The sequence below is a fragment of the Epinephelus fuscoguttatus genome, linkage group LG12 (assembly GCF_011397635.1).
Source record: "Epinephelus fuscoguttatus linkage group LG12, E.fuscoguttatus.final_Chr_v1".
Lineage (NCBI taxonomy): Eukaryota > Metazoa > Chordata > Actinopteri > Perciformes > Serranidae > Epinephelus > Epinephelus fuscoguttatus.
Window position 1 is genome coordinate 26,061,218 of NC_064763.1, and position 17,087 is coordinate 26,078,304.

The 17,087-nt window shown below is 40.8% G+C and overlaps 2 protein-coding genes across 3 annotated transcripts in view; both read right to left on the bottom strand.

Moving 5' to 3' along the window:
* Positions 1-1,915: 1,915 nt before the first annotated feature.
* Positions 1,916-11,108, bottom strand: dnajc18 (DnaJ (Hsp40) homolog, subfamily C, member 18). Its single transcript, XM_049592280.1, has 8 exons — positions 10,414-11,108; positions 8,017-8,185; positions 7,460-7,605; positions 6,731-6,937; positions 6,513-6,625; positions 6,073-6,182; positions 5,779-5,951; positions 1,916-4,163 (listed from the first exon to the last, which is right to left on the bottom strand). Exons 1-8 carry the CDS (start codon positions 10,538-10,540, stop codon positions 4,039-4,041), a joined length of 1,170 nt encoding a protein of 389 aa, XP_049448237.1. The 5' UTR covers positions 10,541-11,108; the 3' UTR covers positions 1,916-4,038.
* A 1,120-nt stretch (positions 11,109-12,228) lies between these two features.
* The window catches only part of ppp3ca (protein phosphatase 3, catalytic subunit, alpha isozyme), a 37,882-nt gene continuing 33,023 nt past the window's right edge, over positions 12,229-17,087 (bottom strand). The window contains exon 13 of one of the 2 annotated variants that reach the window (XM_049591958.1): positions 12,229-15,916. In XM_049591958.1, the coding sequence (XP_049447915.1) occupies positions 15,738-15,916 (179 nt within the window). In that variant the 3' untranslated portion in view covers positions 12,229-15,737. The remainder of the gene's footprint in view (positions 15,917-17,087) is intronic. The other variant, XM_049591957.1, reaches the window with a different exon arrangement.

Consider the following 17,087-nt stretch of genomic DNA (forward strand, 5'->3'; position numbering starts at 1 on the left):
AATCTGCATCGAAAGTTTCCCACTACAAGCAAGAACCATGACACTTTGCCCAGACCTCGCTATTTAAAAGCTGTCTTAAAAATGTTCAGGCAGGGGTTGTGTGCAAAAATCAGTGAGAAAAGGCTTGATCTTCCTATGGGAAATTCAAATAGTTGGCATTTCAGATCCTTGTTTTCATTCTTTGCCTAATTTATGACATTCATGTTTAATGTACTGTGTTTCAGACAGGAAAAGCATGCAGATTTTCTCAGGAATGATCTGAAGCAGCAGTGGCCACATGGCACAGAGCTGTAAAGAGTAACGTAAGCATTACATGATAAACAGTGTTGTGTTTCTTAGAACTTCTCTGATCTGTAGATGCACAGTGACATCTTCTACAAAGCTCCTTCTCTGTAGGTGGGACCAATGATGAGGAAGAGTTTTGCATTTAGCTTTTGTTTAGTCATGTTCAGTGTTATGTCAGTTGACCTGATCAATGAAACATATTCGTATCTTTTATTGAACCAGAGCCAACTCATTTGCAGGATCATTTTTGCTGCTGTCAACTACCACTATGTAGTTGCTGTTAATACCAGAGGTCCCTGAATGGCATTAACAGTTGAAGACGTGCATTAATCTGTACGTCACCCCAAAATCAAAACCATGTTTGTCTTTTGACCTGTAGAGCTATTTATTAATTGACCTTAAAGACTGCTGCCTTCTCTCAAATATAATGGAACTAGATGGCACCCAGCTTGTGGTGCTCAAACAGCAATGTCTCTTTCCAGAAATCATGACGTGGTTACTCAAGATAATCCACAGACCTTGTTGTGATCATTTTCATGGAGGAACTATTTTCTTTCTACTGAACTACACCCACCACCGTGAGAGGCTCTTGCTCATGACAGTGTACAATGTAAATATGAGTGGCTTCCTCAGCTGAGCTGTAATGTTAGCTAGCTCAGTGGTAGGTAGGTGAGTTAGCAGGAGTTACATGCTTCCTTCTGTGCAGTGATACGGTTTGTAGATGTAGTTTGGTAGAAAGATAATAGTTCCTATGCAAAACTGCTGACATTATTTCTGGATTATCTTGAGTGACCAGGTCATGATTTCTGGATGCTTTGAGCACAAAGCAATGGCATCTTGTACCATTGTATTTTAGAGAGAGCAGACATCTCTGCAGCTGATATCTCCAACACTCAGCAATTCAAAACAAAGCAATCTAGACCTGTTTTGAATTTAAGTAGTATTCATTTTAGTATGTATGTAGTATCCATTGTTATATCAGAGAACTGTATTCTGGTCAAAGTGGAAAAGCCCCTTAAGCAGAATTTTGCTCCTGAAACCTGGCACCTCTTAGTCTAGTCATCTAGTGGGCCTGATTGGACTCTCTGGTGGGCTGGTTCTGGCCAACGGGCCATATGTTTGACACCCCTAATCTAGACTGATAAACAGCACTACAGATAAGAGGAATAATATGTAGTTTCAGTTTTGAGGTGAACTGTCCCTTAAGTGCTGTCAAACAGAAAAAGTAAGACACGACTTCAAGTTGTATATGCTGTGTGTCAGGACAGTCAAACCTCTCACTGAAGCAATTAGACTGATGAGATGAAGGTGACGGTGTGAACGCACATAAAAGTGAACACCTCCGGGGACGTTTTACTCTGAGTGATGTTTTTATAAAGGACGTAGTGAGAGGTTCAGACACATTGAAGATGATTAGTTCAGCTTGTGTGAGATTTTACATGATTTAATTACTATTAAGACAATTAATTCTTTTTTTGAGATCATCAGCCTGCCTAATTTAAGTACCATAGTCAAAACTACCTTATACTTTAAGTAGGATAATGTGTACCAGTGGTATTGTACAATAATCACGTACTTCTTAAGTCACCATCAAACCAAAAATGAACAAATGAGACAAAACAAAACCATGTTCTGGTTACACCTTTAATGTTCAGGTACATTTGGCTGAAAACTGAATTCTGCAGTGCACTACCACACCGACTGATACCAAAACCTGATTTTTGCGTATCACAGTTAAGGTTTTACATGTTTGTGAGTTACAGTGTGGACCTGAATAATCTAATCCATTAACATTTAGTGTGTCAGCAGTCATGAAGATGAGTTCACCGAAGAAAAAAAAAATGAATACATAACTAATAAAAACAGTCTCTCACTAAGGTTGCATGCAACGGTAACAATAGGGAACACAGGATTAAATATCAACTTAAAAGTGCTTTAGATGAACCTGAAAATTTCGCAAGTATGAGAACAGCTAAGGCAGTTTGGCAGTCATAGTGCACAGCAACACGCATCGATGTCTGTATAGGGTTTGAATGAAGAGTTAAAGTCGACAATTTCACGAACTTAGTGTCCTACTCATGACAAGATTCGACAAGTGAAAGTCACAATTCTGGTTCCTAGCTGTGGGGAACGATATTAAAGATTCAGGAGGTGACTTTAAAAAATAAAAGATCTTTGTCATATTTCCAAAAACTGTTCCTATATGGTGACAGTGGTACATGAGATAGATAATCTGTTAAGAAATCCATCTTCTTCTGGCTCCTCCTAGTGCTCCTAACGCCATATGATAGACCAGTGGTTCCCAACTGGTGGGTTATGGTCCACAAGTGGGTCGCAAGTCCATTCTGAATGGACCACAACTGAGTCCTTAACATGTAAGGAGGAGCTAGAGTTACATATTTTATTTTTTTTTTACAGATTGTCTAGCTCACGTACCACTGTCAGGATATAGTGACAGTTTAAGCAAATACGGCCATTTCTTTTTAATAAAATGTATCTACTGTTGGTTAAAATGTAATTTCTAACCGATTTATACTGATAATTCTGATTAAGTTGAGATTTTCGAAACAAAATGCGTCTTCTCTATAAAACATCAGTATAAACTAAAGGTGCAGAACGTATAAAACATTTATAAAATATGGGCCGAATAGCGATTTTCTGACAACAAAATCATTTAAGCTTGTGCACTGTTTAGGAAAAGAAGGTATTGCATGCTATCTAAGCCCCGACAACCTTACAGGTAATGTTCATCTAGCAGGTACACTAGAAAACACTGTGTAGGACTGTGAACAGGCTTTTTGGTTGAACTGGACTCCCTGCCTGTGACAAATCAAAATGACTTAATCGAAACGTGGCCTTTTTTTGCAACACACAACAGTCATTTCTCACACTTAAACCTAAACCATATGCCCGCTGCTAAAACACTCAACAACTTCCTGAATGGCAGAAGCTTAATGACCAATGTAATAAACACCTATGCAAGCGGTAGTGCGGGGAGACAGCTCATTTTTTGGCAAGTATAACCTTTAATAACACAACTAGAAAAATGTGGTCGTGGTTTTACTTTACTGTGCCTCCTAATGGTGTATTGCCGGAGGTCATACCACCTGATTAACCACAGTATACATGTTGCAGTCCTTTCTAATGTCTGATTCGTCTTGTAGTAATAAATAAAAAGTCCTCTGTCATTTCACAGTACAGAAGCTCTCAGATTTGTCCAATGACTACAGTATTATTTAAGTCACTGTACTTTTAACTTCCTACAGAAAAAAAAGATGAGCCAAGGTGCTCAGGTAACATTCACTCTATTAACTATTAAATAAATACACCTAAAATTTCAGCGAGGACACAAAAACATTCAAGAAAATAAATACATGTTAACTACAAAACCTAAAACAAAACGTGTATGTGAACATACTACTGCCTTCATAACCCCCGAAGGGAGACCCCGTTCTGTCATGCCATTTCTATAAGAAAGTTTAAAGGCTCTGAGACATCGTACACACTGCCGCAGTGAGTTCGCACGTGATGCTGCTGCCACCACAGTCAGGGTTGGCAGCTGACATGCAACTCTATCTTCTACCATCAAAGAGGAGAGAAGGCACATTGTTTCCAGAGGCATAATCTGCCACTGACTTCGCTGTACCTAAAAGAGATTTCTTTACAAAGTGGCCAGATTGGATAAATTCCCCCCTTACTAAAATGCATTGTTGTAAAGTCTGTAAAGAAACGTGTTCTCCTCTCAAACAGTCCTCATTTGCCTCTCTGACGCCCAACCAATCGATGCAGTTTCTCACAGTTGTCGAGCCTCATTGACTCTGCCTTCTGCTTTAAACGTTCATCTCGGTACAGTTGTCCGAGGTTTGCCAAGTCTGATTCTGAAAAAGGAGAACAAAAGAATAATGAAATAAAGATGCATCACAATATAACAGCTTTTTACACTGTAAGGAATGGTTCAACATTTTCGGATATGCGCTCAGTAGCTTTCTGGCAGAGTTAGATGAAAAAGTTGATACCACTCTCACGTCTGTTTGGTTTTTATGAACCTGCAGTCGGTTAGCATAAGCCACATTTCAACAAAACACTTTTGGTATAGTACTCCTAAAACCAGTACATAACCCATACGGACGTGTACCTAAACCCTCGATCTGTTTAATGTTTCCACTGCAGACAGTAGTCTTAACTAGGCTGGAGTGTTTAGAGTCTCTGTTACAATCAATGTGATATTTATTATATATTATTTATTTACTTTCTACTGTGGGTAAGCTGTTTTTTCTCTCATCTTCTTTTAGTGACACTTTTTTGTTTGAAATGCATGACTGCTTGCTTGGTTTGCAGATGCGCTCAGATCGTCAGTCGTGACAGTTTGTGCCGAAACTAGCTATGGTATATAGTATCTTCTCGTCACATGATTATATGAAGATTTGACATTGGACAACATCAACATAGATATTATCCAGCAATCATTAATATCGTCTGTATATGACAAAAATGCCTTAGAAAATAATAAAGTATTCATTGAATAGGGTAGTTTTTTTATAGTTTATTTATTAGGGCTGTGTGTTGGGAAGAATGTATTCATTAAAAGCACAACAAAGATGGGTTTGCCTATTATGTGCTGTACTCTATTTTTTACGAAGGGATAGTTGCTGGGCAACCAGCACAGATTCCAGGAAGTTATTGCTCCTAGCTGCTGGCTGTAGCCTTATATTTAATGTACCGATATAAGAGTAGTATCAATCTTATCATCACACTTTCTACCAGAAAGCAAATAATGATATTTCCCACAATGTTGCACTATTCCTTTACCAGTGACCAACTGAATGCACTGTGAATTTGAGAGTCTGCACCATAGATTGTATAATAAAGATGGATGATTTAACAGCTCCCTAAAAGTGAAGCCAAAACATCTTGACTGCCCCCTGGTGGCTGGCTGCGGTATAGGTCATAACCCCACCCCCTCCAAGTTAGCAGATGGTATATGGGCAAAACTAAATGATCAAAGTACATGTTCAATAAATTTTCCCCAAAGATGGTTTCTGTCATTTCGGGTCGTTCTTATCACACAGTTTTTCTTTAAGTGTTAATTTTTCTGATAAGTTTGGTTATAATTAGTTATTTGATGCTATAAAAAGGGGGTTTGATGTGAGGTGTGACAGCTGTGTGTGCCAATTGGTGAGATCAGGATCGATGGTGCTGGTCATGATTAGTCTGAAGACGGGGACACGATGCTGCAGAGACTGCCTCTGCGCAGAATCTGGCTCTTAATGACAGCACCAGTGCAACATGGCAGCAGCAATAACTGGTATTTTGGCTTCATTTTTGTATAACAGGAGGAAATGGATATGTGTTGTTCATCTTTAGATACTGTTAGTTTGAACAGGAAACAAAAGACGTTATGTGAGTGACGATTTTAGCTTCATGATGGCTGCACTGTACCTAAAACAGACTCCCAATTCCCAGCCAAATGAACATGTGTCAGTGCTCGCTTACTTTGCTGTTTCTCTTTCCAGCAGCTGCTCTGCAAGTGTTCGATATAGTCACTCTCAATCGTTTTCTCTAATTCATCCAGCGCACCTCCGCGGTATTCCTTCTCAAAACTTTTATCCACATAGTATGGTACACCCATGTGCTGCGTTTCCCTGGACACCACCAGCCCCATGGCCCTGAAACCCAAACACGTGGTTAAAATATATTCAGTGGCACTATGGCGTCAACCACAGTGGAACCCAGGGATTTGCTAAAATGTCCCCGACTGCAGTAAGGTTAATGGTACGACAGACTCACGGCTTATAGAAGAGACTGTAGGGCGGGTTAGTGGCCATCATCTGAGTAAATACTGATATGAGGATTAGCACCAGCACAGGGAGAAGCTGCAGGAGCGCTGTGAAGGTGTTCTGTGGGAAGATAAAATCAGCACAGATTACAAAGCATATAATACTGCATGTAGGCTGCACTGATTCATGCCAGCACAGTATGTGTGTGTCTTTGAAGCAAACCAAGAAGCAACAGAGACACTTCAGTTAAAAGCACAGTAAATGTATGACATGACATCAGTCATTACGGGAGACCGGAGGGCTGCGGCCATGTTAAAAATACACCCCCTAAAAGTCACTTCTCCAGTGCATGTTAATGATTAGAATAATGCCATATCTCTAAAGCAGATCACAACATAATACTGTACTTGTTTAACAAAGATTTGTGTTCATGTTCTGTGAGTCACTGACCTGACTCTGGTTTTCCTCCACCACCTCCTCGCGCCTCTCATAAGCACGTCGACGACGAGGCTGATAGAACTGAGAGTAGGAGGCTCCCTGGTTGGTGTACACATGGATATTTCCTGTAGAGAGAGACACACAGCTCTATACACTTCCATAACAAGACAACAGATCATATCCCTGACCCAACGCTTTGTCCAGCCAAACACTCACACACAATCGCTCACCTGTGGGAAATCGTCCTCCAAAGAAAATGTTGAAGAGCTCCTCAGGGGAAATGTCGGCCTCAAAGTCTCTGTGGAAGCTTCGGTAGTAGCCATGGCGATTATGACTGGGTTGTTGAGGTGCGTTCGAAGTTGCAGATTGATCTCCGTATTGATCATACTGCTGCCTCTTCTCTGGATTGCTCAGCACTGCATATGCATTGCCTATTGCTGTCGGGAGAGGAGGGAAACATTTAAATCCAGAGCAAAATATAAAATGCTTGAATGCATCACTTAAAATTGAAAAAATAAAACTGAGGGCGGCAGACACTCGTCCATAGGGACTTCACTTGGGAATTAGGAGCTATAAGGAGCAATCTCTGTGTGCTCAGATTTGACTGAGCTATGACTCAGAGAAGGAGTATTGAGGTAATAGCCTTGGGCGCTGTAGGTTTAAACGTACTGACATTCCCTCTATGTGCTGTAACTGCTGATTGTGTTGGTGAATGGGCCATTATCTTTGCCTCATGCCTCTCCCTTTGCAACTCTGCAACTCTGCTGCAGCCCCCTCAGGACCTGCAGCTCTGCTGGAGCTCCCTAGGGACCTTAGTTATTATATAAGTGTAGTAATCAGCAATATGTTTTTTTAATCAGCCCTACAATACAGGGCTTAAACAATAACAAGATATTGTCCCCACTGCATCTTACTGATTAAAAAGCAGTTGTTCCTTTCTCCTCTGCCAAAGCTCATACCTTTAAAAGCATCTGTAGCTCCTGGAGCAAAGTTCTTATCAGGGTGAAACTTGAGGGCCAACTTCCTGTACGCCTTCTTCAGATCTTCATCGCTAGCATTTTTGGGAACACCGAGAATTTCATAGAAGTCCTTGCAGTTCTTTATCCTGCAATAACAAGGCATAATGGATGTCAAAACACAAGTCTGGGCTTCCTCACGAACTTGTGGTGGTTATTAAATATGTATACTCTTATCACAAGTTATGTCAGTGTACATTTACAAGGCGCTTCATTTGACAGTCAATCTTATATCTACATGCAAAAATACAGGTTTGGTTCATCTTGCCATTTTAACATGTCTGTAGTCGCCTTGGGGTGGAACAAAAAAGCTCACTATAGCTATACTCAGTGATAGGGCACATGTGATGGCATGTGTAACAGCTTTGACTTTAACCAGTGTATGACCAACAGACAGGTTATTCAGGGCATGTAACACAGCCAAAGTTATACAGTGACTAACAGAGGCTCTGGTCTGCATGCCAATGTACAAAAGCAAATGTAAAAGAGTCACTGTGCACCTGAGAACACCCTGCCGTTGCTCCTCGGTGTAGCTCTTCTTTTCATCACCATTCATTTGACTCGTGTCGCTGTGTTTAAAGTCCTCGTCTCTCCAGCCTGACGGCGGGGGCACGTGGTTTGCTTGTGGAGCAGCGTTGCCTCCGTTCCTTACTATGGCATCGATCAGCACTACAATCAAGATCACAGGGTCTGAGGTCAACTGACGAGGTGTGAATAGTGAAAGACGATGGAGAGAGATTAAACAAGAACAAAGAGTGTCCAAAAAATATCTCTATGATTGGTCCTGGACAGGGCTGGGCAACACAGAGAAAATCAGTTATAACAATCTTCTAAGTTCAGAAAACGACATCACTTTACTATACTGCAGCTTTTGAAAATAGGAAGCAACAACACTTAGAATATTACAATATCCAAAATCTAAGATGATACCTAAGGTGTATCTAAGATGGTATAAAAGGTATTTTGCCACCACAAGCTTCCATAACAGCTTTAATACCCTCTAAAGGAGAATATCTATAAACTGTGATGAAGGGATAAACATTATTTTTCCAAAACAACCTTATTTGGGATTGACTCCACTCATTCCTCCTCCTGCATGTTTACACTAATGCAGTCTGGGAAAAGATACAGGTGTATCAAAACAAGGACCACTCAGCTGTTGAACAGGTTTTTCCCACAGCAGTTAGACTCCTAAATCAGAACAGGTGAACATGGAACTGTTTCTACTGGCACTTTATTCACATTAATTGATATTAATTATTCTCTTTTAGCCTCACAGTTTTAGCTTATTTATTATTGCTCTTATTTTTTCAATTTGTTGCTTTTATTGAAACACTATTTCATTTTTATGTGGAGCATAAAATTGACAAAGAAATCTGGTGTTTCGATGACGGTGGTGTAGGGTGCCTCCAAAATCTCCCATGAAGTTGAAGGTGAAGTTGAATGCTGTAGTATTTGATTCACATAATTTTTTTAGACTCAAAACATTCAGTGATTCCTTGTGCTGTGTATTAAAGCATTTTTCCATGTTTCTCCACTGATTTATTCAGGATTTTGCTGTCACTTGTCACCCATCTCTATGTGGCAGGTGACACCGAGGAAAAATGGAGGTGCAACAATCAGTGACGTTTTTAGATACAGGGCTACCTGCTGGGGTGCTGGGGTGCTGGTGTGTTGGGAAGACTGAGGCAGGAAAACGCAGAAAAAACTGGTAGGCCTAAGAATGTTCGCTGTGTGTACTGTTTTGTGCTGTTGAGTTTGAATGTGTCTGACATTTACTATTCTAATGTGTGTCAGGCCTGTTTATTTGCTGGGTTCAAGGTGGATGGAAGTCAGTAGGAAAGTAGACTGACATACCAGGTATTTTTAAGGTTAGCAATGTTGTTTTTCACATTTAATCTGTCTGCATTTTAGTATTTTGAAAGAAATCGTTTTTAAGATTATTCATTTGGTTCTCTGGGGAGCATCAGTGGTCTATTAGCTGCTCTTGCTGTGGGACTATTTTTATTGTGTGCTTTTGTTTGTTTAGGCCTTTTTTTCTTTGTGTAGTCTTCCCTGGGAAATGAGCTTGTAGTGAGCAAAAAGATATGGGTATTGCCCTTGGGGTGGACTAATTTTCCTACTTCGATTTTTTTTTGTTTGTTTTATCTGCCTGCTTCCCCTCTAATTGCCAGCAGACTCAGGTTGAATCCAGTCAGAGGGTCAGGTTAGGCTTAGATGTGCTGTGGTTGATTATTTGCAGTGGAAATAATCACATGTGGAAACTTTGGAAATGAGTAGAGTGCAAGATCTATTGAATACAGTGTGCACTGGTGTGACAGTAGAGCTTAACCCCTGCCCTGTTTGTCAATCCTGAGGAGGGCAAAGCTGAACTTTTATCCTTTACCTCCCTTACGGTCATTCCTTACACTAGAGACATGTAGTGGGTGTATCACATACATGAGCAGAATGATATGGACTGTGCATTGCACATTAAAAGTTTTTCAGTCCTTGCAATGGATGTGCAAACTGCTGTAAAATGGACCATGCGGCATTTAACTGCATGCACATTGTGTTCAAAAAGCTCTAAGTAATTTATGACAACTTGATTATCCTGTTATGATGCCATTACTGCAGAAGCTATAAGGCAAGGTAGAGCAACTGGAGACACAGTAACACAGCACTGCCTTGCAGAGAGCCCTTAACAGCCCTAAATGTCAGCATGCAGCCTACACAGACATTAAGTATTAAAGCCAGACAGCAGATTTTTGTCTCTGCTTCTAAAAATAGCAACTCAGTGCACCTATCCTGAGGCCTGTAAATACATGTCTACGGTTAATCCAGTGTTGTAAGTTGTCTAGTTGACCGGTGTTGGCTAATCAGACTGCCATTGCAGAATGTGCGTCAGCTAATTTTACCTCTGGCCCGGGTGCTGGGGTAAATATTCTGGGCTTCATACAGCAGCTGCAGAGCCCGATCTTTCCGCCCGGACCGTAAACACAGCTTCGCCTTCTCTATCAGCCGGTCGGCTTCTTCTTTGTCCATTTCAGCGTGACGGGGGTTGTTTTGGTGATCCAGTCGCTTTCTGTAGAGGTCTGTCCGTGTGCAGTGTGCGTCAATATCATATGGCAAAGCGAGCCGCTACAGCTAACAGTAGGTAGCCGATTAGCTTTGGTGTCAGACAGCTGCGTAACGTTAGCTAGGTAGCCAGCCCGCAGTCACTCAAAGTCCTTCGCACTATCCGATTAGCAGACGACGGCGGTTGTTGTCAGGCTGCAAACAGGCCCGCAGCTGGGCCATTTTTATTATAAATGTCCGAAAGGTGGACTGTTTATGCTGTCTGTCTTTTTCGCGTTGACAGGCCACCGTGTTGGTTACATTACACAGAGCCCACTGAGCTGTGATGGACAAGAGGTGGAGGTGGGACGTCACATCCTGTCGAGTGAGTGCTGAAATCCGTAGAAAACCGCCCTAAAATTGAGTCTAATGATATTTAGTTAGTTGTCTGTTTGTTAGCAAGTTAGTCAATTCATTTCTCTATCCAAATGTTTTCCTGTCCTTCACCTAACGGGACCGGGACTCGTAAAACCAGACGGTTGAGTAGCATCAGCAGGTGTATGAAGATGCTGCTGCCGCGTTCAAGGTACTCCGAGATTTAAATGTGGTGCGTTTAAGTGTCCATGGACGAAAATAAATACAAAATGGACCTAAGATTTCTCGGTGGGGGATTTATTTTTATCCCTCAAGTGGTGCATAGCTGACTTGCACTGCAGCGGCAGAATGATAAGAAAGCAGGTGTGTAGTACATTTTTAAAAAAAAAAAAAATATTTAAGCATTTTAGCCAACCTACAAAACTGCATATTTAGAAAATATGGATTGAGGTAACATTACATAAATTGGCAACGTGTCTAAATCTCTGTACCAATCAGTCATTGACATTATTCTACACATTATAGTCAGATTTAGTTGGATGTAAGATAGGTTTACTAGTGTGATGGTTGTGATACAGAAATCAACTTTAAAGGTCCTGTGTGTAAGATTTAGGGGCATATATTGGCAGAAACAGTATATAGTATTAATAACTATGTTTTCATCAGTTTATAATCACCTGAAAATATGAATCAGTATGTTTTCGTTACCTTAGAATAAGCCATTTATATCTAATTACAGAGCAGGTCCTCCTCTACAGAGTCCGCCATGTTCTTCTACAGCAGACAAATCAACCACTGGCTCTTGATTAGAGCTCTGATTCTTAGTCTGAGCCTGACTGTCTGATTCCCAATATCCCTACAGGCTTAAATTGTGTCAGGCTCTCACCAATTTACCGATATGTATTGTTTGTTTGTTTGTTTGAATGAAAGAGGCAGTTCTCGTGCGTAAATGGCACTTTGACAGGAGTTTTAGAGGACTTATTCAAGAGTGACAGAGACAGGGAGGTGGGGGGACTGTGACTGAGAAAGGGAAAAGGCATTATAGTGGAGAAACGGTGGGAAACAAGAGAAGGTGGGGGGGGCGTCAGTGGCTTAGTGGTAGAGCAGGCGCCCCATGTACAAGGCCGTTGCCACAGCTGGCCCCTTGCTGCATGTCACTCCCCCCCCCCCCGCTTGTCTGTCCTATCAATTAAATGCCAAAATGCCCCCAAAAATATCTTTAAAAAAAAAAGAAAAAAAAAAGAGAAGGTGAGGGGGTGTTGCAAGTTGACTTGGTTGACAGTGTTTCCTTCTGCCTCACCAGCAGTGGCTGAGATTTGTGTAACATGCAGCTGAGAGCAGTGATCATCATTTGTACGCCACATCAATGGACGGCTGCTGCAGATTGAGCTCGGTTTAGGCTTGGACAGAAACTGTGTGGGTTCATGTAGGGTTGGACCTAATCAGAGCTCTATTCTAAATAGGGCCTTTCGCGTTTTCTTGTCAGCAACCACAGTTTAGTCCGACAACTCACGTTTTAAATGTTTATTTCAACAGCAGAACATAGTTAGAGTTTGGCGTCTAGACTCTTGCCTCATCGCTCCCTGCAGATATGTTTACATGAGATACTGGGGAGTGCCCCTTAGCCGGAGCCTGCAGGTGGATGCTGGGATGGGGGTGAAGCTGAAAAAGCAAGCAGCAGTACTGATCCAGGGCCGCAGCAGCATAGACAATGCAAAGGAGGAGCTGGGAAGATTTTGCAGCTTAAATAGACTGCCAAATTGAGAGGGTGTGTTTGTAGATGACATAAATGAAGAATGACATATGACGTGTGTGTATGAATCAGTGCAGCTCGAGTTGACTGCCTGAACTAACTTGCAGGCGTCATCCAGTTCTCCTACTAGCTCATCACACAGGAGACGTTTCACTTCTGCAACCTCACCACTAGATGTCACTGAAGCCTTCACATGAGACCTTTAAGTGTAATTAATAGTCTTGGCTGGTTACAGTATAAAGTGAGTGAATGTAAGTTAGAAACAATTCAACACATTTTTGTTCATGCATATTTTATTCAAGAGTAAAAAAATGTGATTTGTCCCATAGGGCATGCTTACAATGTGTGTATCATTTAGGAAGTCAAATGCCAAAACATATTTCCATAGATAATAAAAAATGTTGCAAGATAAAATCCATTATATTTGTTTGTTGAAATATGCATGTAGACCATACAAGAACCAGAAACAGAGGAAGGAAAATAACCATAAGCTAAATTGTAACAATAATAATATCAGCAGTAAATATAACCAGAGTACAATGTTTCCTGTTAAACGTAAGTGCGACACATGATTTTCTTTGTGTCCGATTCATTTACATCTGAAAACCATGCTATCATGCTTTGGCAGCCTGAAAGTTGCTTTTCACTGAGATTATATTCATTCACACTATTGAACATTTTCTGTACATCAGTACAACAGAAAAATAAAATAATAAACACAAGGCTTCACACCTTAGAAGGGCATCTCTGCATACAACAAATCAATACAAAATTAAAAGCAGTGGTAATAAATAACAGAATGAAAAAAATGGACGAAAACAATCAAAGGAAGCCTATTTATAAAATTTATAAAACAAGACAAATAAAACTACAAATGTAATTTAAAAAAAAAAATAAAATAATTCAAGTTTACTATTTGAAACACAACTATCACAATTATAATCTCACATAACAATTAGGAACTTAATTGCATGCATTGATGCGTTCCGTACCATAGATGCTGTGTTAAAAATCGCCTTTTGTCCGTCCTTAATTCACATACCTTTATCATTAAATAGAAAGATGAAATATAAAGTAGAAAAAATATTAATGTATGAAAGGAAATTCTAGAAATTTATGCTCGAGGTTGGGTTTACTGGTTTTGACTTTTCCAAATTATTACTTCCTGTTTTAATAAGGTTTCTGTTCTATTTCTTCTGTTAGTCATTTGGAAATGGGAATTTTCGTTTTATTTGGATCACAGTGTGGGTGGACTTGTCAGTGAAGTTTTTCTCGGCCAGTTTCTCCACTGTACTGAACGGTAAAATCAGAATATTTTTGGAAAAAAATGGTTGAAAAACAAGAAATGATGTGTTAACACATTTTGATGCAATATGGGTAGATTCATAAACCAGATGCTCTACACTGTGCTCAGTTTTCATGATTTAAACTCAATTTTAGTATAAAATAAATCACATTAGTTGTAAAAAGAAGAATTAATTAACTTAATTCTGGTCAGGATACATTCTTCAAATCCCTTTGATATATTTTCCGGATGAATCCAAATGACAGAATGGAGTGTGTGGTTATTAAATACTCTTTAAACAAAGGATATTTCAATTATATGCTTTCACAAATTTTTAGAATTTCCTTATCACTCTGATATAGTACTTTGTGTAGCTCTTAGGCATGAAATCTCATTGAATTTGCAGCACAGCAAAAAAGTGCAAAAACTCAAAAGGGCGCTAACGTATACTTGAGTGACTGCACATATTCTTTTATTTCTTTCTCTTCAGCAACAAGCAGGTGAGAAATAATCAGGTAGTGTGTGACAGCAGGACATGTCCCAAAGTTCAAAGATCACTTCTTCTCTTTTTCCTCTGTGGTCCAGAAACTGGTCTTAATGCCGCTTTGTTGCCGGTCATAGTGATGCAGAAGAGATGAGAGAAGCCTCCTTCAGCGGAGGATGCTCAAGTGTATACTTTCCAGAAAAGTGTGTGAGGTATAGCTTGATTAAATGCCATGCGTCTCTGATGTGAACTACTTTAACGTCTGATGGCGAGGAGGGAAATTATTTTAAGGATGGTCTGGGTAAAAATATAACCCTTTGAGATTTCCCTACGGACGCTGATGAAGTTGCATCTTCATATGGGATAGTGTGCTCCTTTTGGGGGCATTTTCAGATGTTAAATGTTGGTGTTTAAGCTGTTATGCTGAAGTACCTACAGCAGAACCAAATTTCCCAAATGCTCCTTTCATGCCCTCCCTTTCTTCCCTCATCCCCTCCAAGTTGTTTCTTGCTAGGAGATGACTGATAATGAGGGAGGTGAGGAAAGGAGCAGTACTGGAGAGTATTAAAACGCACCCGAGGAGGAGTTTGATGACAGGCTGCAGTGGCTTTGGTGAGCACCCCGTCCTCTTTCCCCTGCAGGATGACGGCATCTTACTACAAGGTAAATCAATAAATTCAGGTCCACTGGTAAGATTGCGCTGCAAGTTTTAAGAGGTACACATTTAGTTTTCTTTTTGCTTTCTTTCACATAAAGTGGTGTGACTTGTTAATACTAGCAAAACATGTAGGTAAACAAGTTTTTTTTTTTTACTCATGATGTGAATTTGTGAGTGATTCATAATAAACACTTCATGAAACAGTAAAACGATTTGTGTGGCATGGATACTGCGATTATGTCTTCTGTCGGGCCCTGTAATGAAGGAGCAGACATTTGTCAGCACTCAGAACAACACAACCCCCAACAATTCAGTCTGTAATTGAACTGAGAAAGGGAACAACAGGCAGAAACAACTCTCAACCACACTTCTTCAGTCAAGCTGCAGCCTTCTGGCCTCTCCTCATCCCTGCCCTCTGCTGTGAACCCCGGCTCCCCCCTCCCCCGACTGTGCGATGACATACTGTCATGAAAAAAATGACCTTTTTCGCCCGTTTTAGATTTGCTGCAGATTTTCATGTTCTGTCTGTGGGCCTGGTTTATTTCTATGTTCTGAGGCCTGAATTCCCGATTTGGCAATGTCTCGCTGCATAGCGCAACAGCAGCACGGTTCTGAGGCTCAAACAGCACATCACTGGATGTTGCTGTTGTCATCCGTGCCGTTCGCCTCAGACATATTCATCTTTCCCATGGAGTGACCCACATGGTTCACCCCGTCCCTGCGAGGTGGCATGCGTTCGTTGATGCGGTCTAGGCCCTTGGCCTCCTCAAAGCTGGTGATCTTGTGCTGGGGGGAGAAGCCACGGATAGCTGAAAAGAGGAAACACATATTAAGGGATCAGGCTCAACTTGTAATGGCACAGTTTCCTAATATTCCTAATATCTCATATTTTATATTTCCCAGAAAATATCAAATGCTGATGGGTTTCCCACATATTATAACTAAAAAGACAAAAGTTCAGTGGGTCAGTCGTCATTAGGACCAAAGAGACCTATTTCAATAACAGATGAGGTGATTACCAGACAGGAAAACATTGCGATGGCTGGTGTTTTTTCACCTTGTGAGTCTGTGCATCTTTGTGTCATCATGACAAAATGTGGTCTTAGTCACACCAACTGACTTTTCACTAAGCCCCGCTCCTTTGTGATGGTCCAACAAGTTGTCAGAGTAAGCATGGAGCCCTCACTGTAACTAACTGCACTCCCTGAAGAAATAATATCATATTTTTGGAAAAATGAAACAGTGATTCCAGAGAGAAGCAGACAGAGGGGTCTACAGTCTGTGTTTGAAGGATATATCCAGGATGTCAAACTGACTCAGCAGCAACAACAGGTTAAAAAGACAAAGATAGTTAGAAGCTAAAGCCGAACTATAGGCTACAGATCACAGTGTAAAAGTGAACCACCACATCACTGCTGATCGCCACAGAAGACAATGAATATAAAGGGAAACTTTGCTGATATTGAACCAGCCGTGTGGCATCACAGTGTGTGCAGATGAGCAGTGTTTGGCTTCACCCCTGTGCTGCTGCCAGCATCCGGACCTCTGCTGCCAGATGGATAGAGTCAAACAACGTTCATCTGCGCACAATGTGATGACACACAACTGGTTGAATATCAGCAAAGTTTCCCTGCTTCCCTTCACTGGTTCCTGTACAGCAGGGTTGGCCTTTGTTTCACTGTTTTAATCATTAGAAAGCAAAAGCAGCATGTGTATACATTGAGCAGGCTATATCTTCAGTAGCTAGCTAGCTAACCCTACACTTTTCAGGGTTTGATTTTGGTTTTGGAACAGGGAAGACACGTATATCTTTTTCCAACCTCTCCAGGTAACGAGTATCATTAATAGACGACGTGCCCCAGGCACAACATTTAGCTCCAAATCCACAAAACCAGTCTGAAAATGAAGGAAATCTGAAATGACTGCATTAGAGTCAATGGAGCACAGCAGAAGCCATTTTAAGTATTTTGCCATGTGTAT

What these genes read in the sequence shown, in the direction of transcription:
- dnajc18 (XM_049592280.1), bottom strand. Translation starts at nt 10,540, where the DNA reads ATGGACAAAGAAGAAGCCGACCGGCTGATAGAGAAGGCGAAGCTGTGT. An exon ending in CCCCAGCACCCGGGCCAGAG is followed by an intron (nt 8,186 to 10,413) that starts GTAAAATTAGCT and finishes TCTTGATTGTAG; the next exon opens with TGCTGATCGATGCCATAGTA. An exon ending in CTGGAAAGAGAAACAGCAAA is followed by an intron (nt 4,164 to 5,778) that starts GTAAGCGAGCAC and finishes CTCCTTTTTCAG; the next exon opens with AATCAGACTTGGCAAACCTC.